This window comes from Bufo bufo, chromosome 5 (genome assembly GCF_905171765.1).
Source record: "Bufo bufo chromosome 5, aBufBuf1.1, whole genome shotgun sequence".
NCBI classification, from domain to species: Eukaryota; Metazoa; Chordata; class Amphibia; order Anura; family Bufonidae; genus Bufo; species Bufo bufo.
The window spans coordinates 309645502-309672692 of NC_053393.1; the positions used below are offsets into that span (position 1 = coordinate 309645502).

The 27191-nt window shown below is 41.6% G+C and overlaps 1 protein-coding gene across 1 annotated transcript in view; it reads left to right on the forward strand.

Annotated features, from left to right (window-relative positions):
• The window catches only part of ADAMTS16 (ADAM metallopeptidase with thrombospondin type 1 motif 16), a 508970-nt gene that overhangs the window by 105411 nt on the left and 376368 nt on the right, over nt 1–27191 (forward strand). The window contains exon 4 of the mRNA XM_040433225.1: nt 4268–4568. Coding sequence (XP_040289159.1) covers nt 4268–4568 — 301 coding nt within the window. The remainder of the gene's footprint in view (nt 1–4267; nt 4569–27191) is intronic.

Consider the following 27191-nt stretch of genomic DNA (forward strand, 5'->3'; position numbering starts at 1 on the left):
TACAAAGACAAGTGTGTCTTGCATACAGTCAAGCATGTTGGTGAGAATGTCATGGTTTGGGTTTGCATGACTACTTCCGGCTGTGGGGAGCTACAGCTCATTGAGGGAACCATGAATACCAACATGTACTGTGACATACTGAAGCAGAGCATAATCCTCTCCCTTCGGAAACTATGCCGCCGAGCAGTATTCCAACATGATAACGACCCCAAACATACCTCCAAGACAACCACTGCTTTGCTAAAGAAACTGAGGGTAAAGGTGTTGGAGTGGCCAAGCTTGTCTCCAGACATAAACCCTATTGAGCATCTATGGGCATCCTCAAACATTGCAAGGCATCCACCAGATCCATGATGTTGCAATGGAGGAATGGAAGAGGTTTCCAGTGGCAACCTGTGAAGCTCTAGTGAACTCCATGTCAAAGAGAGTTAAGGAAGTGCTGGAAAATAATGGTGGCCATACAAAATATTGACACTTTGGACACAATTTGGCCTTTTTCAGTTAGAGGTGCACTCACCTTTGTTGCCAGCTGTTTAGACATTAATGGCTGTGTGTTGAGTTATTTTGAGGGCACACCAAGGCTATACTGCTATACAAGCTGTACACTGACTACTTTACATGTATCAAAGTGTCATATCTTCAGTGTTGCCCCATGGAAAGATAGAATAAAATATTTTAAAAAGGTGAGGGGTGTACTCACTTTTGTGAGATACTGTATGGGTACTAGACTCTGCCCCATCAGTATCACTAAACATAGGGTATTTTGGGAAGGGCAGTTTCCTTCTGACATGCCTGAGCTTTAGTACACACTTGGAGCCCCATGACCACTTAGCAGGGCTGAGGAAAAGATGGTAGACACACATGGGAAAGCATATAATAAAAAAGACTAGGTTCAGGAAACATGAGTACAGGGTCATACCATGTTTTTGACATACAATAGAGGTATATGTTTTTACCGCTTACAAAATAACGTATACTAAAACAGGATTCAACTGGATAGCTGTACATCTGAATCCTGTTGTCTTTGACTTCTACACTGCGTGCAGAATTATTAGGCAAATGAGTATTTTGACCACATCATCCTCTTTATGCATGTTGTCTTACTCCAAGCTGTATAGGCTCGAAAGCCTACTACCAATTAAGCATATTAGGTGATGTGCATCTCTGTAATGAAAAGGGGTGTGGTCTAATGACCAACACCCTATATTAGGTGTGCATAATTATTAGGCAACTTCCTTTCCTTTGGCAAAATGGGTCAAAAGAAGGACTTGACAGGCTCAGAAAAGTCAAAAATAGTGAGATATCTTGCAGAGGGATGCAGCACTCTTAAAATTGCAAAGCTTCTGAAGCGTGATCATCGAACAATCAAGCGTTTCATTCAAAATAGTCAACAGGGTCGCAAGAAGCGTGTGGAAAAACCAAGGCGCAAAATAACTGCCCATGAACTGAGAAAAGTCAAGCGTGCAGCTGCCAAGATGCCACTTGCCACCAGTTTGGCCATATTTCAGAGCTGCAACATCACTGGAGTGCCCAAAAGCACAAGGTGTGCAATACTCAGAGACATGGCCAAGGTAAGAAAGGCTGAAAGACGACCACCACTGAACAAGACACACAAGCTGAAACGTCAAGACTGGGCCAAGAAATATCTCAAGACTGATTTTTCTAAGGTTTTATGGACTGATGAAATGAGAGTGAGTCTTGATGGGCCAGATGGATGGGCCCGTGGCTGGATTGGTAAAGGGCAGAGAGCTCCAGTCCGACTCAGACGCCAGCAAGGTGGAGGTGGAGTACTGGTTTGGGCTGGTATCATCAAAGATGAGCTTGTGGGGCCTTTTTGGGTTGAGGATGGAGTCAAGCTCAACTCCCAGTCCTACTGCCAGTTTCTGGAAGACACCTTCTTCAAGCAGTGGTACAGGAAGAAGACTGCATCCTTCAAGAAAAACATGATTTTCATGCAGGACAATGCTCCATCACACGCGTCCAAGTACTCCACAGCGTGGCTGGCTAGAAAGGGTATAAAAGAAGAAAATCTAATGACATGGCCTCCTTGTTCACCTGATCTGAACCCCATTGAGAACCTGTGGTCCATCATCAAATGTGAGATTTACAAGGAGGGAAAACAGTACACCTCTCTGAACAGTGTTTGGGAGGCTGTGGTTGCTGCTGCACGCAATGTTGATGGTGAACAGATCAAAACACTGACAGAATCCATGGATGGCAGGCTTTTGAGTGTCCTTGCAAAGAAAGGTGGCTATATTGGTCACTGATTTGTTTTTGTTTTGTTTTTGAATGTCAGAAATGTATATTTGTGAATGTTGAGATGTTATATTGGTTTCACTGGTAAAAATAAATAATTGAAATGGGTATATATTTGTTTTTTGTTAAGTTGCCTAATAATTATGCACAGTAATAGTCACCTGCACACACAGATATCCCCCTAAAATAGCTAAAACTAAAAACAAACTAAAAACTACTACCAAAAATATTCAGCTTTGATATTAATGAGTTTTTTGGGTTCATTGAGAACATAGTTGTTGTTCAATAATAAAATTAATCCTCAAAAATACAACTTGCCTAATAATTCTGCACTCCCTGTATTGAAAAAAAAAAATGTAAGTCTTGAAACTGTTTTTTTGCCAGGGCAGAAAAACATAACAGCATGTAATTTTCTGTCCATTCAAAAATGATTATACTAGATTATTAGTATAGATTATACTGTTTTTGTTTTGTTTTTCTTTTACAGTAGATGTCAAAGGCAACAGGATCCAACTGTATAGGCATTCAGTTGCATCCTGTTTTAGTATGCGTTTTTCTTGCAGTAAGCAGAACAAATTCCACCTCAACTATATGCAAAAAAATATGGTGTGAATCTAGTCTAAGTATTACATTTTAAAGGTGCATTCCAGCTTGTAATGCTATCCTCCAGATGGTCAGTATTAGATCTGTGGTGGTCTCACACCCGGTACCCCCATTGATCCTCTGTTTTCTGCAGCCGCTGGCACTGGAAACAATGGACAGAGAACCAGAAGTAAAAGGCTCCATACATTGTTTGGTGGCCCTGCCAACATGCTTTCAATCAGTCTCATTAAAGTAAATATGAGCTGAGCTGTAGTACGCCGCCATGGCCACTACAAAATGGATGGAGCCTTCTGGCTTCAGCTCTGTCCACTGTTTTGTTAATTTGTTGCTGTACCAGGAACTTATGGCAGAAGTTTAAAGAAGTAGCTACTTATTGGCCATATTAGGTGTCATAGTGTTATTATTTTTTTTAACCTTGTTGTCAAGAGAGTTCACATCTCTCCACTCTCATTTTTCTTTTCCGTCAGCAACTGAGACCTTTACCCATCCTATTACGTTCATTGTGCAAAGAAATCCTTGATTGAATATACACGCCTTTCATGTAAAACGTGGTATCACAGACCCATAGACTATAAAGTGCATGAGGGATCTGTAATCACAGACAAATAGGGCATGTTTCTATGGTGACACCAAAGACCCACGGTCCATGTAAAACCACTGATGGTGTGGATACACACATTTAAAGGGGTTATCCCATGAATAATGTAAAAAATGAAAATCGGACATGATATAGTACATGACATCCTCTTTCTAACAAAGCCAGAACTAACCCTGTACCTCACATAAATCCAGAGATCTCCACATTAATTTCTCTGCTAGATTTATATCAAGCTGAAAGCTCAGGAGGGGTGTCTTTTCTGCTGCAGCTCAGGGGGGCGTGTCCATGCTCTCCCTATCACAGATCAGGATGCAGTTGAAAGATTAAACTGAGCATGTGCGGCCATCTCAGTGAGCAGGTCAAAGAAATGAGAAAAAGAAAAAACAGCAAATGGCGCTGTACATATACATTGTATTGAATAACTCAGTGGCTATACAAAAATTTGTATTACATGCAATTACAAAAGTATTCAGATACAGGAGCTGGTTTGAAAACTAGAATATTTTTCATGGGACAACCCCTTTGTGTCAATGCATGTGTAAGCTGTCCATAGAGACCATGGACAGCACATGTCCGTAATTCACTGATTACTGGCCTTACACTGTAAGATCAGAGAGCTCCAACAGGTGAAAAGTCCCATTGGCATGATTTTGGAATGTCGAACTGATGCAAGTAGAATGGGGTTTATCTGAAAAATCTAGTTATTATATGTTTTGAAATGTTCTTATTTACTTTAGTCCACATTCGCTATTTCTAAATTTTGCTCATTACTTTAAATGTTTGTGATAAATATTTTTTTTCTGTTTCTAGTCAGGTTTAATAAGGACACAAGAGGCTGATTATTTCTTGAAACCACTGCCTGGACACATTACACTCAAGCACAATTACTCCACTTCAGATGGCCACCAGCCTCATGTCCTATATAAGAGATCAACTGACAAACGAATGTACAAGGAAAATATGGTGTCTCTAGTTGAAAGACAGCAAGAGCTGGAAAATCACAATGGGATTTACCATGTCCATGCAAAAACTTCTCATCTAGATCATCAGCGTAGAGACCAGAGGCATGGAAAAAGTAACAAACAGCACTACTGTGGAAGACGCAAGAAATGTATGTAAGGACATATTTTAATATTTTAAAAATAGTAAGGGTGTATTGTGAAAAGTAAATTAACACGAGTTACTTTAGAGGGGTTGTCAAACTTTATGTCTTTATTAAATAATCCTAACCCAGCAAGACATGTTAAGGGAAGCAAACTTGTTTGTTCCCAATTGCTTCTTTTTAAATCTGTGGGTCCACCTCTAACTGTTCCTGTTTGCGAACTTCTGGTATGGACACGATCACACGCAATAACTGACTGTAGTGGTAACGTCCCCCAAGTGGCAAGTGTCCACAGTGATGTGCCACTTGGGGACATGGCTCCTGTCCATTCTGGAAGTTTACATGCGGGGACTGAAGTGCAGCAAAGAAAGTGGTGAATCCAAGGAGCTGGAACCAAGCATTGAAGACAGCAGTGAACACAAGGAATGAGAGCCAAGTGTTGCAGAGCAGGTAAGTGTACTACTCCTGACAGGTATTTTTCATACCTTGGGAGAAGGACAACCTTTTAATAGATGGGTAATGTACTCTGAATACAGTTTTAGGTTTTTTTTGTGTTATAAAGACTGTTACTTTACAATTGATGAAGGGGCCGATGAAATACACACATATTCTGAGCTAAGCCGTTTACTAGATATAAGGTGCAACAGATGGTAAATAAAACTTTTATTGCATATAAAAATATTCAACTAACTTTATTTGTTTTTTGGCTCTTGTGCACCAACATTGCAGGTTAAAAATTTATATTTTAATAGTTTAGACATTTTACGGTGCAGCAATACCAGTTTTTTATTTGTATTCTTTATTTTTATGTGTAAAATTGGGAAAGGAGGTAATTAGAATTTTTACATTTTATGGGGATTTTATATATCTAAAAATATTTTTTACTTTACATAGAATCAATGGGTGTCAGCTGTATAACACATCCTGCACCCGCAAAATATGGAGCTGGCTCAGTTCCTGAGCCCGCTTTATAACCCCTTCTGCCATTAAATGTACACTATATCGACAAAAGTATTGGAACACCCCTCTTAGAAATTGAATTCAGTTGTCTCATTACCACAGGTGTATAAAATCAAGCACCTAGCCATGTAGTCTACTCTTACAAATATTTTTGAAAGAATAGGTCGTTTTTAAGAGCTCACTGAGTTCAAGTGGGCTACTCTAATAGGATGCCACGATTGTAGCAACTCAGTTTGTGAAAATTCTTCCTTCCACCATCAATTGTAAGTGGTATTTTTTCAAAGTGAAAGCTGTTAGGAACCAGAGCAAGTTAGAGAGGGGATAGTTGCCGAGCTGCCAGTTACTGCAAAGTTCCATACTACTCTGGCATCAGCACAAAAACTGTGTGCTGGAAACTTCATGGCTGTGCAGCTGCATGCAAGCCTTATATCAGCAAGCACAATGCCAACCATCGGGTAGTGTGGTGTAAACCATGTTGCCACTGGACTCTAGAGCAGTGGAAACTTGTTCTGTGGAGGGACAAATCACGCTTCTCTATCTGGTAGTCTGATGGATAAGTCTGGATATGGTGAATGCCAAGAGAATGTTTCCTGCCTGACTGCATTGTGAAAGTCACAAAGCCATAGCAGCATTCCTAAAACTAACTATACTTGATCTATATACAAGCCAATACCTCATCTAATATGCAACCAGAGGTTCTTAGCAGATATATTTTTGATCAAAAAGTATCTGGTCCCAACCACCAACAGCAAGGTGACCTCGATACAGATGGGTACCTAACTCTAAACCTATTTCTATGCCGTTCGTGGGCATCTACTTTCAAGGAGAGCTGAACCCATACAAACACTGACTGATACCATTATTACCACTGGGGAGTAAGCAAGCAATGCGTCACTCTATGCCAGCAAACCTTCCATGAGCAGGAGGCGCTTGGTCACCTATGCACGTCACCAAATTAAAAATAAAAGTGACTGCATTGTGCAAACTGTAAAGTTTGGTGGAGGAGAGATAATGCTATGGGGTTGTTTTTTAGGATCTGGTCTATACCCCTTAGTTCCAGTAGAGGAAAACCTAATGTTTCAAGATTCCAAGACATTTTGAACAATTGTATGCTTTCAAAACAATTTGGGGAAGAACTTTTTCTGTTCCAATATGACTGTGTCCTAGGCCACAATCTGAGGTCCATAAAATGGGTTGGGTGAGTTTGGAGTGGAGGAACTTGACTGTTCCGCTCACAGCCCCGACCACAGCCCCATCAAATACATTTGGGATGAACTAGAACAAAGATTGTGAGCCAGGTGCTCTCATCCAGCAAAATTGTTTGACCTCACAAAGGGTCTTATGTATGATTGGGGAAAAAATACTACACTCTAAAAACTTATAGAAAGAGTGGAAGCTGTTTTAGCTGGAAAGCAGGACCAACTTTATATTAATCCCCATGGATTTAGAATGGGATGTCTTAAAAACTCCTATATACAGTACAGACCAAAAGTTTGGACACACCTTCTCATTCAAAGAGTTTTCTTTATTTTCATGACTATGAAGGCATCAACACTATGAATTAACACATGTGGAATTATATACATAACAAACAAGTGTGAAACAACTGAAAATATGTCATATTCTAGGTTCTTCAAAGTAGCCACCTTTTGCTTTGATTACTGCTTCGCACACTCTTGGCATTTTCTTGATGAGCTTCAAGAGGTAGTCCCCTGAAATGGTCTTCCAACAGTCCTGAAGGAGTTCCCAGAGATGCTTAGCACTTGTTGGCCCTTTTGCCTTCACTCTGCAGTCCAGCTCACCCCAAACCATCTCTATTGGGTTCAGGTCCGGTGACTGTGGAGGCCAGGTCATCTGACGCAGCACCCCATCACTCTCCTTCATGGTCAAATAGCCCTTAGTTTCAAATTTTTCCCAATTTTTTGGCTGACTGACTGACCTTAATTTCTTAAAGTAATGATGGCCACTTTTCTTTACTTAGCTGCTTTTTTCTTGCCATAATACAAATTCTAACAGTCTATTCAGTAGGACTATCAGCTGTGTATTCACCTGACTTCTCCTCAACACAACTGATGGTCCCAACCCTATTTATAAGGCATGAAATCCCACTTATTAAACCTGACAGGGCACACCTGTGAAGTGAAAACCATTTCAGGGGACTACCTCTTGAAGCTCATCAAGAGAATGCCAAGAGTGTGCAAAGCAGTAATCAAAGCAAAAGGTGGCTACTTTGAAGAACCTAGAATATGACATATTTTCAGTTGTTTCACACTTGTTTGTTATGTATATAATTCCATATGTGTTAATTCATAGTTTTGATGCCTTCAGTGTGAATCTACAATTTTCATAGTCATGAAAATAAAGAAAACTCTTTGAATGAGAAGGTGTGTCCAAACCTTTGGTCTGTACTGTATGTAATGTGTAGGTGTTCCAATACTTTGTCCATATAGTGTGTGTCAAATTTTGGTAAGGAAAATTGAATTCATGCTCTGTAGTCAAAGTTTTAAAGTAAATAAAATATAAGCATCTTTAAAGTAGAACTGCTGATGAGTCCGTTTCATTGTAAAATCTACAATATAAAAGAACATTCTGAGTATTTCTGTCATGATTACTGAAAAGTTTCAAAAAAACTGATAAAGGAATCACTAATTGCCCTTCCAGAACTAATATTAGGTTAGTCAAGAAAAATAGCTCTCCGGCACAAGTAAAGGCACCCATCCAAATTGTAAGCCAACAGCATAATGTGCCAGGTGAGCGCTAGACTCTCCCCAAACCAATGATATTGGTGGAGAGAAGAATCTGAAACTGAATATTTTCACCTAATCCTTTTGTTCTCCCTGGAGATAAACCACTGCCAGATGTGTCTGGCAGCCACTTCTCTCTCCCCATTGACACCACAAATGCTAAGCTGAATCGAACCTGTATTTATATTGAGGAGTCGGGAGGGAGTCAGGAGATAAAGCTGTTGGTTGAACAATTATTTAACCAATAGCTATTGAATGTGTATGGCCAGCTAAAGAAAACTGTCCCTTTAGTGCCTCTTTCGTGTGAGTTAATGTGCAACCCATTAAAGAGGCTTAATTGATGACACAGGATGTCAGGTAAACCAGAGACACCATCAGTAGACAACGCTGTTTTGAATTGTTTGCTCCTCATTAGTAAAGATTAGCATTCTTAAAGGAAACCTATCACCTGGATTTTGTGAATAGAGCTGCGGACATGTGCTACTAGATCCCTGCTAGCACATCCGCAATATCCAGTCTCCATAGCTCTGTGTGCTTTTTTTGTCTCAAAAAAACTATTTGATACATATGCAAATTAACCTGAGATGAGTCCTGTCCCTGAGATGAGTCCAGCATGAAGGAGCCCAGCACCGCCCTGCATCCTTCGAATCTCCTCCTTGCTCCCCGACGTCACAAAGCTAGAGCGCCGTAATCTCGTGATACACGAGCTAGCGCATGCGCAGTTCATTGCCTGAGGCTGATACCAGCACAGGAAAGGAACACTATGCTGACACTGCGCATGTGCTAAATCGCACATCGCAAGATTACGGGGCTCTAGCTTTGTGACGTCGGGAGCAAGGAGGAGATTCGGAGGATGCAGGGCAGTGCTGGGCTCCTTTACGCAGGACTCATCTCAGGTAAATTTGCATATCTATCAAATCGTTTTTTTGAGACAATGCACATGTCCGCAGCTCTATTCACAAAATCCAGGTGACAGGTTCCCTTTAAGAAAATAAGTCATATTCACCTAACTGCTCCCATTCCAATTCTTCTGCATCCCCTGCTTGTCTCTACTTCCTGGTCCCTCTTGACATACAAATTACTGCTCAGCTAATCAGTGGCTTAGGTCATTCACCACTGCAGCCAGCAATTGACAGAATTGTCACTTCCTGTGGAAGCAATGGAACAGGAGTAGTGGGGCATGGTTAAGGTTAGTATAGTTGAAGAAAAGAGTGTCTACTAGAGTAAAATCTTCAAATTTTATTCAGTATACTATTAAAAATACATCTCCATAACTATCAGGCTGTTCACGCATTTCAATCACAAAACAGACCTTATTTACAGCACAAACATTGTATATAGTGTTGAGCGAATGGAAGTATCTGAAGTGGACTTCGATCCGAATATCAGGAAAAATTTGATTCGCCGCAAAGCCAAATCTCCTCGCGATTCGTGGTAATAAATCTATTTTTCCTGAAAATAAACTCACCATCCGTTTGCACACAATTGCAGAAACTGTGCAAAAACTCGCGCGGAGTGACGTGTGCCGTGATGTCATCAGTGATGACATCACCACACCGGCCAGCGTGATCATGTCATCATGTCACCACACGAGATTTCACATGGTGTCTTCAATCAAGATGGCCTCTACAGCCTCTTTGCGATCAAATGGATAAGATATGTTTTTGTGTTTTTAAACCAGATTAGCCCCTGAAAGGCCTTAATTTTAATCTCAGATGCTGCAATCAGCGATTTAATGCTGCATCTAAAGGGTACAATGATTAGGGCCAGTGCGATTTTTAATTGTCTACTTAACCACTTCCCTACCGCCCATTGACTATAAACGTCCTGGGCGTTTGGGTTTATCTCTGGACGTTTTGAAACGTCTTTTCAGAGATTGCTAATCGTGCAGCTGCTGTGCCAGGGGCCCGCTGTCAGTGACAGGAAACCCCAGAGAGAAGGCAGGGACAGGTCCTGAGTGTCCCTGCCTTCTGGATCGCTGTATACACAGCACTGAATGAGCACTGTGTATACAGCTGAGGAAGCAATGTGCTGCTTTCTGTCCCGGCCAGGAGAGTGCAGGAGCTGGTGGATCTTTCACAGACCTCAATAAGCCCTGCACTGAGGCTGTACAGCATAGTATTATGCTGTACATCCTCTCTGGGGGGTGTATTCCTACTATGTCAGACCCAGTTACAGGAGAAATCAATAGTGAAAAAATAAAAATGTGAAGTGTTCCCCGGAGGTCTTGTATGACCTTATGGGGGACATAAAGTGTAAAATATAAAATAAAATAGTGTTTTATATAAAAAAAAAGTTATATATGTAAAATAGAAATTGTCCCCCCAATTAAGTCCCCCCAATTAAGTATAGCAAAATAATTTATAAAATAGACATATTTGGTCTTGTCGTGTCTGTAACAACTGGCTCTACAAAAATGTCACATGATCTACCCCATCAAGTAAATGGCATAAAAAAAAAAATTAAAAATCACGCCAAAACATATTTTTTTAGTCACCTCACCTCCCAAAAAACATATTATCAAACAATCAATAAGTCGTATGTACCCCAAAATGGTAGCAATAAAAATGTCACCTCATCCCGCAAAAAACAAGCCCTAACACAAGACCAGAAAAATTAAAACAATATGGCTCTAAGAAAATAGCAACACAAAAACATGATTTTTCTTTTCAAAATAATTTCTTATTTTGTAAAACATAAAAATAAAAAAAGACATATTTGGTATCTTTGTGTCTAACGATCATATAGCAAAATATTTCCAGCTCACCTGCTCCACTCCATAGGTGTGCAAGGAACCCCAGATCAGGGAAACACTTTCTTGAAAAAATAGAAAAATCCAGCACATGCACTATGGATAAAATCAAATCTCTTTCTTATGATCCTTTAAAATTCCATGAGCTGATCAGAAAGCTTTATGGTCTACGTGTTTCGCCAATCTGCCTTATTCATACTGTGTAGCCAAATTTTCTGGTTTAAAAAACCCTTAACCCACCTCAGACACTCCTCCGTTACCATGTGTCAATAATCACTAAATTGGAATCGGGGGTGTGTCTGGTGACATCATAAAATACAAAACTACTTGCAAAAACAAGCCTCTACAAAAGGAAAAATGAATCAACAATCAAATACAGTAATAGAAATGGAGGGCACTCCGTATAAGGGAACAGGAGACGGTAGTGAAGGATTAGAATTTAATTAAAAATAACACACTACACATCAAATGGTCATACATAAAAACATCATATAATATCACAATAAAATCAATTAATGAGAGCAGGGCCCTAGAAATAACCAGATGGTAATAAAAATTCAAGGGTTCATGAGGCACTCCCCGCAATGAAAATCAGTCCCAGCAGGTCTAGATAGACCTAGATAAGGCTCCAAAAGCGCATGGCTCAAACGGAGGGTATGGATATCAAACACTGTCCAATCTTCAAACCTCCACGATAGGAGGATAGACAATTGTGTCAAGTCCTGAGAGATATATCTATTCGGATGTTGTAGCGAAATAGTAGCAAAACGTCTCTTACCCTGTGCCTTCACTAGGCTTACTGCGGTGAATCAAGGAAACAGCCGATCGCAGCTCAAACGCGGCGTCCCACGTGGTATAGAGTCTGAACGTGACGTCTCACGTGACTCATCGGCTGGAGCTGTGGTAACGTAATCAGTTGAACTTGAAAACACCACCTCAATGCGAGACTGACTGTGCAGATCACCCCGACCGACGTAATTTCTTCTCGGTCACTTGTAGTACTTGGGGGAAAAGGCTCACTGTCCCAACTTTATTTCTATAATACATAGTAATACCTCCAAAAATTGTTATTCTTTCACATTCCCCATATGTCTACTTCATGTTTGGATCATTTTGTGAATGCCATTTTATTTTTTGGGAATTTTAGAAGGCTTAGAAGTTTAGAAGCAAATCTTGAAATTATTCAGAAAATTTCTAAAACCCACTTTTTCAGGACCAGTTCAGGTCTGAAGTCACTTTGTGAGGCTTACATAGTAGAAACCACCCAAAAATGACCCCATTTTACAAACTACACCCCTCAAGGTATTCAAAACTGATTTACAAACTTTGTTATCCCTTTAGGTGTTCCACAATAATTAATGGAAAATAGAGATAAAATTTAAAAATTTCACTTTTTTTGGCAGATTTTCTATTTGAATCCATTTTTTCCAGTTACAAACCAAGGGTTAACAGCCAAACAAAACTCAATATTTACAAACCAAGGGTTACAGAAACACCCCATATGTGGTTGTAAACTGCTGTATGGCCACACGGCAAGGTGCAGAAGGAAAGGAATGCCATACGGTTTTTGGAAGGCAGATTTTGCTGGACTGGTTTTTTGACACCATGTCCCATTTGAAGCCCCCCTGATGCACCCCTATAGTAGAAACTCCAAAAAAGTGACCCCATTTTGGAAACTGCGGGATAGGGTGGCAGTTTTGTTTGTACTAGTTTAGGGTACATATGATTTTTTGTTGCTCTATATTACACTTTTTGTGAGGCAAGGTAACAAGAAATAGCTGTCTTGGCACCTTTTTTATTTTTTATTTACAACATTCATCTGACAGGTTAGATCATGTCATATTTTTATAGAGCAGGTTGTCATGGAATGCGACAATACCAAATATGACAACTTTTTTTGGTAGTTTGTTTCAGTTTTACATAACAAAGCATATTTTTTTTTAAAATGATTCTTTAGTGTCTCCACATTCTGAAAGCCATAGTTTTATTTATTTTTTGGGCGACTGTCTTGTGTAGGGGCTCATTTTCTTTCAGGATGACATGATGCTTTAATTGGCACTATTTTGTGGTGCGTATGACTTTTTGATCGCTTGCTATTACACTTTTTGTGATGGAAAGTTACAAAAAATTGCTTTTTTTTTTTTTTTTTTTACAGTATTCACCTGAAGGGTTAGGTCATGTGATATTTTTATAGAGCAGGTTATTATGGACGTGGCGATACTTAATATGTCTGCTTTTTTTAATTTAAGTTTTACACAATGATTTCATTTTTGAAACAAAAAAAATCATGTTTTAGTGTCTCCATAGTCTAAGAGCCATAGTTTTTTTCAGTTTTTGGGAGATTATCTTGGGTAGGGTATGATTTTTGAGGGATGAGATGACTGTTTTTGCGGGATGAGTGGTGCAGTTAAACAGCGTTGCTAGGTGTCCTCCATCTCCTATCTTCTATATACAGAAGACGGAGGACATAGTAGTGGGCAGTCCCGAACGCTGCGTGCGCGCTCCCATCAGACCTGGATAGTGCCGATATTCGCGATAAAAAATTTGCGATAAAAATTTGCGATCAACTACTCAGGAGGAAATGGGCGTGTTTAACCCCTTAAGGACTTAGGACGTACTGGTACGGCATGTTTGCCAAGTCCTTAAGGACCCATGACGTACCGGTACGTCATGAGTTTAAAATGAGATTGCGGCGCTGCTGGGGTTAATCCGCGCAGGATGCCGGCTGAAAGCCACTTAAAGTGACACTGGTCAGATTTGCAAAAAATGGCCAAGTCCTTAAGGTGAAATAGGCTGAGTCCTTAAGGGGTTAAGTCTGGAGAAAGCCGATTGGTTGGGGTGAAGCTGCGCGTTCCCGAAATGAATTCTGGGTAGTTAGGGAGGGAGGTCTTAGCCACAGGGTAAGGGCATTGGCGGCCATCTTGAGAAGAAAGAAGTCTTGTGAGGAGCGGTTGCTATGGTGATTATGATTTATCAACACAGCAGCAACATATATGAAAATAAAATTTTGAGTGAAAATATGACAGTTATCCTTTAATGAAGACGTAGCCACAAAAATGAGAGTAAAATTTAGATGAGATGTTAAAATGGTTAAACCAATATGAGCTTCCTTGGTATCTTAGAAATAACATAAAACAAATGTATTTTTGAAGATTATAAAGAGTGCACAACTGTAGAATTAGTACACTAAGCAAAGAAAACAGAATTGGCAGATTTGTTTTCAGAAATGAAAACTGTCATCCGTTTTTGGATCATTCAGAAAGTGTACATAGCAGAGTGCTCTTTGACCTGCACTTCCAGAATAACAGGAAATAAAAAACTTTACTTAACGATATATACTTGAGATGGGAAATGGTCTGTACTGCAGGAATCTCTTACATGCTAACTAACCAGTTGCTGTTTTAACCCTGACAAGATGAATCAATTATAATCTTAAGCATATCTGAAAGTTGGATTCAGGAAAGGGTTTGTAATAAAAAAAATAAAAAAAAATTGTGAATGTATGTAAATATATATTTTCCCCCTCCCTAAGCTGTTGAACACAATAACAGCGGTAGCTAATCGTGTCAGAGACACCAACATACATAGCTATGGGTAAACATATGTTTGATGGAGTTAACGAACAGTGTGTTTAAAAACACACCACGTGGTGCTTCCAAAAATTGTCCCTTATTGGCGGCTGATTGTGTTTAAACACAGTGTTATGGGGGGAATAACCTGTGGATTGTTGAGAGACCAAGCATCCAAAAAATGTATGCCTTTATTGGGTCAGAATGCCTGCCCATACACAAGTGCTACTTGTAAAAAGAGAGTTTGTTGGGACTAAACCTCCATAAAATTATGCTTTAACGTGGCTCGTTCTGAATGAGTCTAGAATAATTTTAGGCTACTTTCACACCTGCATTCGGTGCGGATCCGTCTTGTATCTGCACAGATACAAAAAAAGTCTAAGTCAAAACGGATCCGTCCTGACTTACATTGAAAGTCAATGAGGGACGGATCCGTTTTCAATTGCACCATATTGTGTCAGTGAAAACAGATCCGTCCCCATTGACTTACATTGTAAGTCAGGACGGATCCGTTTGGCTCCGCATCATCAGGCGGACACCAAAACGCTGCAAGCAGCATTTTGGTGCCTGCCTCAAAAGCGGAACGGAGACCAAACGCAGACAAACTGATGCATTCTGAACGGATCCTTATCCATTCAGAATGCATTGGGGCTGAACAGATCCGTTTTGGGCTGCTTGTGAGAGCCCTGAAACGGATCTCACAAGCGGACCCAGAAATGAAAGTAGCCTTAATTGGGAAAAGAAGCAGCCTTAATTGGGTTTGAAAAGCGTAGGGTAAAAGAGGCACGTGGCTGGTATAGTAGTGGCAGCACAAGCAGCATAGTGTATAACATACAAGGCATTATATCAGCTGTCTATGGTTAGTAGTGGTAGTAGTAGAAGTAGTGGCAGATGCATAGCATTAATAGTGGTGGCAGTAGGGGATTAGCCATGAGGAGTAGAAGTTGTGGCGGCAACAACAGCCATATGGTACATGTTAGCAGACAGCAGTAGTAGAATGGTGGCGGCAGTGGCAAGATGGCAGCAGCAACTGTTCAGAACATGATGGTGGCAGGAAGGCAAGCAGATCAGCAACAGTGGCAAGATGGGACATTGTCAGCAAGGTCAGATCTGTCCATCGGCTCAACCAAAGAATTGTGAAAATCTTCCCGAATCCAGGCTTGGTTCATTTTGACAAAAGTAATGTTTTGGACACTGGCAAAAGACAATTTGGTCCATTTGGGTGTCGCCATGCACCCTGCAGCACTGAAAACCCCCTCCAAGATGACACTGAAGGCTGGGCAAAAAAGAAGACAGAGAGCATATTGAACCAGTTCAGGCTACTATTCTAATCTGCCTGCCCAAAAGTCCATGGGGTCAGGGAACAGGGTATGCACCAGAGGCAGAACAGAGTTAGATAGGCCTGAACCTGGGCATTGAGGCAGGAGGTCTCCACTTGCTTATTTGCGTCAGCTTGGAGCAGCATGTGAAAAAATTGCTCCATCATGTTGAAGAGACTGAACTGGCTTATACTGCTTGTGACAGCAGGAGGTGGGTTACTCTGTGGGGGAAAGAGGGGCCTCCCTATCAAACACGGTGGCGGCAGGGGTCTGCTAGCCGAAAACTGTGGCATGCTGTGTACTTCCTGGTAATATTGTAATTTGGCCTCCTATTTGGAGGGAGGAAAACATTCCCCCATTTTGTTTTGATAGAGAGGGTCGCTGTTGGCGACTGGAGGGTGTCTATGGAGGAGGAGGTGGATAAGTGTCTGTTGTGGTAACAAGGCTGTCACAATCATGGGGGGTGGGGGGGGGGGCTGGTGTGAGTCAAAAGGACCTGGCCTTGTTGCAGGGGTGCTGCCTCGCCAATGCAACAAAAAACATTGACCCAGTTGGATGTAAAAAACCTACTGTCACTACCAGCAAGAGCTGCTTCAGGTGTCCATCGCGGCGTGTACCTTGCTGAACTGTGACAATCACAAGGAGTGGCCTACATGCTCTGCCAAATGAGAGTACAAGGCAGATATGGCTTTTAAGGAGAAATAATGCCAGCAGCGTATCCTCTAGTAAGGCTGAGCGCACTCCATCAGCTGCCTAAAGGCAACAGACTCTGCAAAATGGTGCGGTACGGCATCACCAGCAGCTTGGCTAGGTGGGAATTAAGCTTTCACACCAGCGGATTACTGAGAATGTAAAGTTGCTTCCTGGCCACACATTCTGTTATCATTGACTGTAGATGCAGCAGAGAAGGAGGAGTTTGAGTGAGAAAAGCAGAAAGTGATGACGATGATGTGAAAGACCTCATAATGGCTCCCGCAAGGGAGACATAAGAAGGCGGAAACTCTTGTTGTGGTAGCTGGCAGCCATCTTTATTTGCACATAGGATGGGGTGATGCCGCTTCTGGGAATGGTAATTAAACTCATCGGATACTGCGCTCATAGCTGCTCACCGCATCTGAGTTTAATATTCAGGCCTTTCAAGAGTTTATAATAAAAAAATAATTAAATTATACTTACATTATACATTTGAGCGCAAAGAGGCCACTTCAGCCATCTTACTTGAAGATCCTGCATGAAATCTCAAGTGGTGCGTGATGACATCATCACGCTGGCTGGCATGGCGACGTCATATGTCACCACGCACAAGATTTCCGCAGCAGCATCTTTGTATGATTTTATATTTTTTTTTTTTACTGCCATTGCAGGGAAAATTTATTAGTTACCACAAAGCATGAGGAAATTCGGCTTCGCCACAAATCAAATTTTCACTGAAATTCGTAACGAAGTCCACAGATACTTTGATTCGCTCAACAAAAATCACCACCACTAACACAGCTATGCATAGGTTTGTCCTCCTAAACCACCTAATCAGGGCAGTTCAGCAAGTCGTCAACAGGAAGACTCTCTTGACTATCTTCTGTAGGGTGTGGTGAGTTTCTGTTGCCTCTGCTTAGGAAAAAAGAAGGCACCCCACTAGGAAGGGCCAGTGAAGACAGAGAGGACAGCACTGAAAGGCTTCTCTGGGGCTGCAAGGAGGAGAAACAGGAAGAATACTGTGACTCCCTGACTTTAAGGCACCGTGTCAGACTCAGAAGTCACCTCCACATCATCCTGTTGTGACTGAGAGGAAAAGAGAGACATCCAATCCACAATCTCATCCTATTTCTCCTCAATGATAATGTTGCGCTTGTATTGTTTCCAAAGCCGTGAGAACTATGGCTTTAAACAATAATGTTGTGCTGGCATTGTTTCCCAAGCCAGGGAGAACTGTGGCCTACTACTATTGACAAAGCGGCTTTTAATTAAAGCCTTTAAGATACACTCTGGTGCTCTGAATCAAAGTACCCCCAGGGGTTAATATCCACGCGTGGCTGAGAGACTAGACGCTGACACATAGATGGTCAATGCAATCTCTACTTTATTACAGAAAGTAAGCGGTATATACATCTTCAGAAAAGGGCAGTACTTTCTGAGGCCCAGGCATTATTTCATTGGCTCAAAAGGAAGAAGAGATAAGAGAAGAAGAAATAACACTCTAGCATCAGCGCACTGATTTAATTCTCTCCCTAAACCTAAACATCTGTCCCAATGCTCTGCCTCCTCTTCACCAGCTTCCACGACAAGCCATTCCTAGTGAACAGCCTCCCATGACACTGGATTTGAGCACGGGGAAGTCAGATGATCTTTCCCTAATTTGCGTTGACATCATATGGGGGAGACTGGAGGTCATCATTGCTTCTGATTTGACTGGACCGAAGTTTTCATATAATTTTTCCATATTCTTTTGAGTCATGATCAACAGTCACACAAGGGAAAACCAGTCTCAACACTTCCTTGAAAGGAATCCAATTATGCTTTTCTTTGAGCTTCACTGTGCTTGTGGTCAACAACACTCGTAATGGACCATCAAACCAGGGTTTTAGGACTTTTCTAACGTGTCTTTTACTACCACCCAATCTTCAGACACAAGTGGGTGGGTTCCTGGTACTTTATCAAAACCTGGATGTGAAGCAAAAACTCGAAAATGTACTTTAGTCAAATGCTTGTACAAAACTGATCACATAATCTGTCAGACAACCATGTTGCATCTGGAGCTGCTGTGCGAAATAAAATCCTATCCTAGGGGCTGACCCAAAAAGGACCTTATAGGGACAAAGGCCTGTCTCACGGTTAGGCGTATACCTTACTAAAAGAGGGCTAGCAGCAGGCACTCTGTTAAGGCTTTTTGAATCTTTAACTTTAGTGTCCCGTTCAGTTCCTGTTTCCTACTCTACTACTGCTTTGTGGATGGTACGAAGCATGTAAGGCCTATCCTACACCCAAAACCTTTATCATCTCCTGCATCATTTCACCTGTGAAGTGAACACCTGTGTCACTTTCAATGATCTAAGGTACCCCATACCTGCACACAACTTCAACCATAATCTTCTTTACTTCTTTGGGTACGGTTTTGGCCATCCTGAAAACAAGTCATCACATATCAATACATACTCATACATGCCCACCTTGGGTAGTTGAAGGTAGTCTGCAAACGTTGAAACAGATACAAAAAGCAAGACGTGTTTCTTGGGTACCTTAACCACCTTGCCCACATTGTTCTGGGCACAAATCCTTTATCCTTGAGTATATCTGACTGTTACAGTGCTGAACCCTGGGACGTACCATATGCTACGTACTAAATCACACATAGCAGTTTTTGTCTGGTGCATCACTCCATGGGTTGCCTGTGCCATCGTGGAGTAGAGGGACCAGGGAAGGCAAAGTTTCCCTTGGAACTGTTTTAGGCCCTTCTTATTTGTAGTCCCCCCTTTTCCATCCACCAGTCCATTTCCTCCTTCTCCATCTGGTTCTGTAAGGTCTTAAGAACTTTCGGGAGACAGGAGGCGTTATTTCAGGGACCTGAACTGTGGCCACTTAAGACAGGGGTCTGCTTAGGTAATTTGGCAGCCATTTTTGCCGCCTGATCTGCCGTGGCTTTCCCCTTTGCCTCCTCATCTGTTTACAGTGGCCTTTCGTTGCTATCATCACCCCTCATCTTAGTGACAAGAGGGCTTCCATCAGAGACCTCACTGCTTCCCCATTTTCGATGGGTTTACCTGAAGCGATGAAGGAGTCTCTGGCTTTCCATATGGGTCCATAGTCATGGGCTATCCCAAAAGCACACCTGGAATCAGTGTAAATGTTGGCTGTTTTTCCATCTGCATATCTGCAAGCCATCTTCAGAGTCTTTTAGCTCCACTTCTTGAGCAGACATGTGTGGTAGTTCACGTATAATCCCCACTGCCCAACCTGTGTAGTATCTGCCATCCTGGCCATACCTCGATCCATCCACAAAGAGCACATGATCTAGATTACCTAATGGCTGATTTACCAAATCCCACTACCTCTTGTGACATCATCTGCAAACAGTCAGGAGCCTCTTCCTTTGCATCTGAAAGAAATCTGGAAGAAAAGTTTAAAGTGCGGTGCCCTAACTCTTCCCTCCCCCCTTGATCCAGAGGCAACAGGGTGGCTGGGTCCAAAGTATTACACCTTTGGAGAGCAACATTGTCAAGCAACAAAATGGAACACTGCATTCTCAAATAACGGGCAACAAAACAATCATTTGGATTGTACGTTCATGAGGATAGATGTAATATCACCATCACGTTGTGGTTCAGAACTATCTCAGAGCTTTCATCAAGCATAGCTAGTACAACTACTACAGCTCTGATGCAGAAAGGGGCACCTCTAGCCACGGGATCAAGTCTGGCTGAATAATATGCTACGGGGCATTATTGCTGGCCATGCAGTTGGGTGAGGACAGCTGAGTCGTGGCCACTCACTTCATAACAATACAATCTAAATGTAATAATCGGATAGGACCAGTGTGGGGGAACACAAAATTGCCAGCTCTAGGCATAAAAAGCATCTACCACCTCATCTGTGAGGCAGTAGGGACTAAAGGACAAATCAATCACAGTGGAGTGAGTAGAGGTAATGGGAACCTGAGCCAACAAGGTGTGTGTATTGGGCACAATGTGGATGTTAAAAACTGTGGCTTCATTAACGGCATGTAGGTCATGTACCATCCAATGGTGAGTGGGTTTGCTTTTCTCAGCTTCTTGGAGTACTGATACAAACATGGACCAGGGAATGTTATCACTAATGGCCAACAAACAAAGTTCCTGGTCATTGAGGGCACCTGTAAGCTTCACAGTGCCGTCCTCCTGATATGAGATACTAGCATGTACTTTTGCAAGCAAATCTGCACCCAGGAGGCAACAAGGGGCGTTACCACTGACCAGCAAACGGGCAAGCACATCTTGGTTAGGGGCAAATCTAATATGGATGGTTTCTGTTGAAAGGGGAGTGTACTACTTTCCCATCCACTTCTACCCAAAGACTGGTGTCCTTGGAGAGTAAATCAGGGGAGGCCATGTTTGCTGTGCACAACTGTCTTGGCTGCTCCAGTATCAATCAAAAACGGGACTACATCTTTATCACCCAGAGTGAGGGAAATTTAAAAGTAGAGCCGATGCTGCATTTCCTGTTTCCTAATCTTGATCTAACTCCCCTCCCCTCCCTGTCTTTGTGTTCTGCTTATGACAAAAAACATGGGTGTCTGTGGGGACGGACAGTGATCCAGACATGGTCAACATAGAATACAATCCTCTCATGTGGTGTGGACGAGGAGTACCACACACAGCACAACACTCTCTCTTCTGGGATCTGGGTCCCACAGACTCTGCAGGCCCATCTCCCAGGACCATTATAGGGTGGCAGACTTACTTTTTCCTCACTACAATGAGGCGTTTGACATCGGGGCTGAAGCAATGCCAAAGGAACACTACCTATGGTTGGCACCACTGAACCACCAATGCTGCTTGATGTTACTCTGCATTTTGGCTTACAGAAGTATCCACCTTTTCTTATCGTGGAATTAATAGACTGGAAAACAGGACTTCTCATCTTCCATGGGAGTGTCTTATAACTAGGGGATGGGCACAAGGGCTGTCGTTGTCTGTAACCTTCACCCCTATCCTCCTCCCTCTGCTCTGAGTCATCTAAGTCCACACCTTTCAGTTGGACGCTGTGGTCCTCCTTTTGTCCGTCAGTAGTGTCCCAGCTGTCCATGAGAACAGAGCTCTGATGTTTAGCACAACACTTAACATGTAACACGTAACTTCAAGCATTGAAACAAACAGATCTGACAATGCAGACATGAACACACAAAGGGCCCATAAGAAACTTTTCATTGACTTCAATTTAAAAAAAAATGTACCGCTCAATCAACACTGTTGGCACCAATAAAAACCAAAAATCTTCCAAGAAAAATAAAATAAAATTTTCATTGCGCATATTATTTAAAAACAAATATCGTACTCCATACACATTCACATTTTCATGTACTCACTTTCACAAACAGCTCATAACCACGCCCTTATACATAAAATATGAATTGCATACACAGCTCTGCTAAAAACATCCATCAGTCTTCACACATATTCGCCTCAACTACAACTTAAAGCCACAACCATTCACATTCCACTGAATCATTTGTCTTCCAACCCAGCCACATAGTTTTCTTTGTTTCATCCCAAAACTTGCAGCACAGAAAAACACAGCTTTCCTGAAAACAGATAGCCACACCACACCCAGAATTGCTGATGGTCTATGTCGCTGTTGTGCTGTGTTTTCCAATGTCTTCTGGTCTTCACTCTGTGATTAATCAAATCTTAGAACAAGACAATATACATGTTACAATCATTCAGTCATTTTGTTAAACCCAAATCATCTTATATGCCAGGTGGTCTTAGTTAGTGTTGCACATATATAATAATTTTTGTTAAAAGCTGGATTCCCACATTACACTGCTTGGGAAAGAAGAAAGAAAATTATTAAACAATTCTTCGTCTTGTATAATATTATTACACATATAACATCACTTATTCTGCATGATTCCCTCCCCCCTTTTTTTCTTTGCATGCTTCTCTTATCTTAGGAATGTTTCTCTGTTAAGGCAGGGAAAGTGAATCAGCCCATCACAGGACGTTCAACCGTCTTAAATATTCCTCAAACTTTTGCAGATACTGCACCAGACAATACTGTGTTTTCTACTTCAGAGATATCTTCCTAACACCTTCGTGTTCTGTGGCTCACACTAGGTACAATACTTATCCATTAACTGACCATATTTTACTGCTCTAATCTCTAATGCTAGGGCTATGGATCTTCCCTATTTAAACACACACATATCATTAGGGTAACAAAACTTAACCAGATCATTTCTGAACATTTAACACAAGAGCCTTTCTGATTGCAGACACTGGGGCACTTTCTTTCTTGCTAGTGCCATCAATTAACATCCTGACACTGCTCTGTTTTCTCACTCATTAGAACCCCCCTCAACATCACAGGAGTTCTGATGTCCACAGTCTGTAAGCTCTAACTTCACAGATTCTTACAGATTTTCATCCCTGTTGCCAGACGGGCGACCTGCTGTCCGGGGCCACACTTTCTCTGTAACATTCTTTTTCACATTTTAACTTTCAATTCACCCTTAATATCACATCCTATAATCTCCCTCTTCCCTCGCTACTAGCTAGGGGCTGTATTTTCTCCTTCTTCATAATACTGGGACTGGCCCATTTCAACAGCAGTATTTCAGACTGACGCACACAAAAAAGAGGAGTAAAGAGGCACCTTTAACCCTTTCCTCCACAGACAAAGGATTCACCCTCCCCTCTGGTTGGCTCAAATCTGACTATCACGTCTGACTAGTCAGCTGGGACTCCCCGCACGTCTTCCCTTCTCTGGGGGTCAGACGGCTCTGCACGCATCTTCCTGGGGTCAGGTCAGGTGGAGAATATCTCCGCAGTCTTCCCCCTTGGGGGTCAGGCGGCTCCACGCGTCTTCCTGAGGTCAGGTCAGGTGGAGAATATCTCTGCAGTCTTCCCCTTTGGGGGTCAGGCGGCTCCACGCGGCTACAGCGCCCCCTTCCAAACCAGGACGTTACTGTCCCCTCCCTTTGTCTGTGGTCTTACTGTCCATGCTCAATTCACTCCTTGGACCATAATGACACACATAAACACATATACACACCAGAGTGATCTATCAATTCAGAATATGGTTCTATGGACCCCAGGCTTTGAGCATAGTAGCCGACTACTATACTTACATGGGTACCACCTCACAGCAGACTAAGCCAACATGAAGTGATGAACTAAATGGCAGAAAGGCGGGTAAGAGTTTTCTTACCGTTCTATTAAATCTGGTCATCTCCTCTCTGCCGTTCGTCAAGTCCTGGGGCCTCTTGTGTGTCGGATGTTGATGCTTCCTTCGCCTTGGGGCCCCACGTTGGGTGCCAATTGACAAAGCGGCTTTTTTAATTAAAGCCTTTAAGATACACTCTGGTGCTCCGAATCAAAGTACCCCCCAGGGGTTAATATCCACGCGTGGCTGAGAGACTAGACGCTGACACATAGATGGTCAATGAAATCTCTACTTTATTACAAAAAGTAAGCGGTATATACATCTTCAGAAAAGGGCAGTACTTTGAGGCCCAGGCATTATTTCATTGGCTCAAAAGGAAGAAGAGATAAGAGAAGAAGAGATAACACTCTAGCATCTGCGCACTGTGCACTACTTTGGAATGTGAACTAATGTAAACATCTGGTTATCGTCGCCATGTTGTAATGGCGTCTATCCTAACAATAGTACTGCACACGTCATATATGACACTTCAAAGAGGCGTTCTTCTATAGGCAGTGAGTAATATGTATGTATCATATTCATCCAGCCAAGGGATTGGATTTAGCTTCCTTTCACACTGCCCACAGCACAGTTCTCTGCCCCCCCCCCCCTTCTTCTCCTCATAGCAATGCATAGACAGAGCTCGACTAACAGCAGAAAGGGGAGTGGGGAGGCTCCTGAGATACAAACTTCTTCTTAACAACTTAAGATTAACCAGTTACAGTCCTAGAGATACAAAAAATATAGAATAAAATTCACACATCTCTAACACTATTACTACTGGATAATCCTACTTCTAGGAGAACAAGGCTTGGCCCTGGGTATTTCATTTAGAACCCTTCCATATTCCAGACATTTGGCCTAATGTACATAGTTACACAAAGTATGCAACGGTTTGAAAGTCTGCTTTCTGGAACTTAAAGAAAGAGAGGTGAAATAAAATGTCCTTCCCTTTGTACAATCATAGACACTGCTACTGACAATTTACTTTGTAATTAATGCAGTATTGGTGTCACTACCAAATTTGGGCCTAATGTCTTTTATGTGCAGATTCTAAAAAAAAGTTCTCTAGTGTAAAACACAAGGTGTCAACCTACTATGAGATTATTTTGCCCCCTTCCCACCTTCCCCACTAACACTTCAAACGTCTGGAGATGCCTTAATATTTCGGGTGTTTTCACATGCTACTCTCTGGATTATAAAAACGAAAAACACACTTAGTACACTTGTATTAGCAAAAAAGAAATCCTTCACATATCTGGAGATTCCCTGTCCCAGATTTTGGACTATTATTTTAGATGTTTTCACTGAGATTTATAATGCTACCCTCTGGATTGTAAAACATGCGTTTTACACATAATGCAATTTTCACAAAACAAATACACACTTGAACTGTCTGGAGAACCCCTGTAAAATACTTTGACCTACTATTACTGATGTTTTCATTAAAAGATTTGCTAAAATGCTAATATACTCTGTGAGTGTGTATGTATATGTGTGTGTGTGTGTGTGTGTATACACTGCGTGCAGAATTATTAGGCAAATTAGTATTTTGACCACATCATCCTCTTTATGCATGTTGTCTTACTCCAAGCTGTATAGGCTCGAAAGCCTACTACCAATTAAGCATATTAGGTGATGTGCATCTCTGTAATGAGAAGGGGTGTGGTCTTACGACATCAACACCCTATATCAGGTGTGCATAATTATTAGGCACTTTCCTTTCCTTTGGCAAAATGGGTCAAAAGAAGGACTTGACAGGCTCAGAAAAGTCAAAAATAGTGAGATATCTTGCAGAGGGATGCAGCACTCTTAAAATTGCAAAGCTTCTGAACGTGATCATCGAACAATCAAGCGTTTCATTCAAAATAGTCAACAGGGTCGCAAGAAGCGTGTGGAAAAACCAAGGCGCAAAATAACTGCCCATGAACTGAGAAAAGTCAAGCGTGCAGCTGCCAAGATGCCACTTGCCACCAGTTTGGCCATATTTCAGAGCTGCAACATCACTGGAGTGCCCAAAAGCACAAGGTGTGCAATACTCAGAGACATGGCCAAGGTAAGAAAGGCTGAAAGACGACCACCACTGAACAAGACACACAAACTGAAACGTCAAGACTGGGCCAAGAAATATCTCAAGACTGATTTTTCTAAGGTTTTATGGACTGATGAAATGAGAGTGAGTCTTGATGGGCCAGATGGATGGGCCCGTGGCTGGATTGGTAAAGGGCAGAGAGCTCCAGTCCGACTCAGACGCCAGCAAGGTGGAGGTGGAGTACTGGTTTGGGCTGGTATAATCAAAGATGAGCTTGTGGGGCCTTTTCGGGTTGAGGATGGAGTCAAGCTCAACTCCCAGTCCTACTGCCAGTTTCTGGAAGACACCTTCTTCAAGCAGTGGTACAGGAAGAAGTCTGCATCCTTCAAGAAAAACATGATTTTCATGCAGGACAATGCTCCATCACACGCGTCCAAGTACTCCACAGCGTGGCTGGCAAGAAAGGGTATAAAAGAAGAAAATCTAATGACATGGCCTCCTTGTTCACCTGATCTGAACCCCATTGAGAACCTGTGGTCCATCATCAAATGTGAGATTTACAAGGAGGGAAAACAGTACACCTCTCTGAACAGTGTCTGGGAGGCTGTGGTTGCTGCTGCACGCAATGTTGATGGTGAACAGATCAAAACACTGACAGAATCCATGGATGGCAGGCTTTTGAGTGTCCTTGCAAAGAAAGGTGGCTATATTGGTCACTGATTTGTTTTTGTTTTGTTTTTGAATGTCAGAAATGTATATTTGTGAATGTTGAGATGTTATATTGGTTTCACTGGCAAAAATAAATAATTGAAATGGGTATATATTTGTTTTTTGTTAAGTTGCCTAATAATTATGCACAGTAATAGTCACCTGCACACACAGATATCCCCCTAAAATAGCTAAAACTAAAAACAAACTAAAAACTACTTCCAAAAATATTCAGCTTTGATATTAATGAGTTTTTTGGGTTCATTGAGAACATGGTTATTGTTCAATAATAAAATTAATCCTCAAAAATACAACTTGCCTAATAATTCTGCACTCCCTGTATATATATATATATATAAAAAGCAAAAGAAGACAGCACTCCAGTTGATGATGAAAAAAAGTGGACGGTTTATTCACTCATTCAGCAACGTCTCAGCTCTCTCTATGGAGCCTTTTTCCAGCTGAGTAACATGTGCAAAATTACATATATAAATAGTGCAAGTAATTGCCAAAATACAAATTGGTACATCATATAATAAAGTGCAAATGCATACAAATTACAATCATATTACAGATATAATTAGTGTAACGTCATGATTCAGTGTAGTAACAATGTAAATAAAATCATAAAAATTCATAATGTGATGAATCTGAT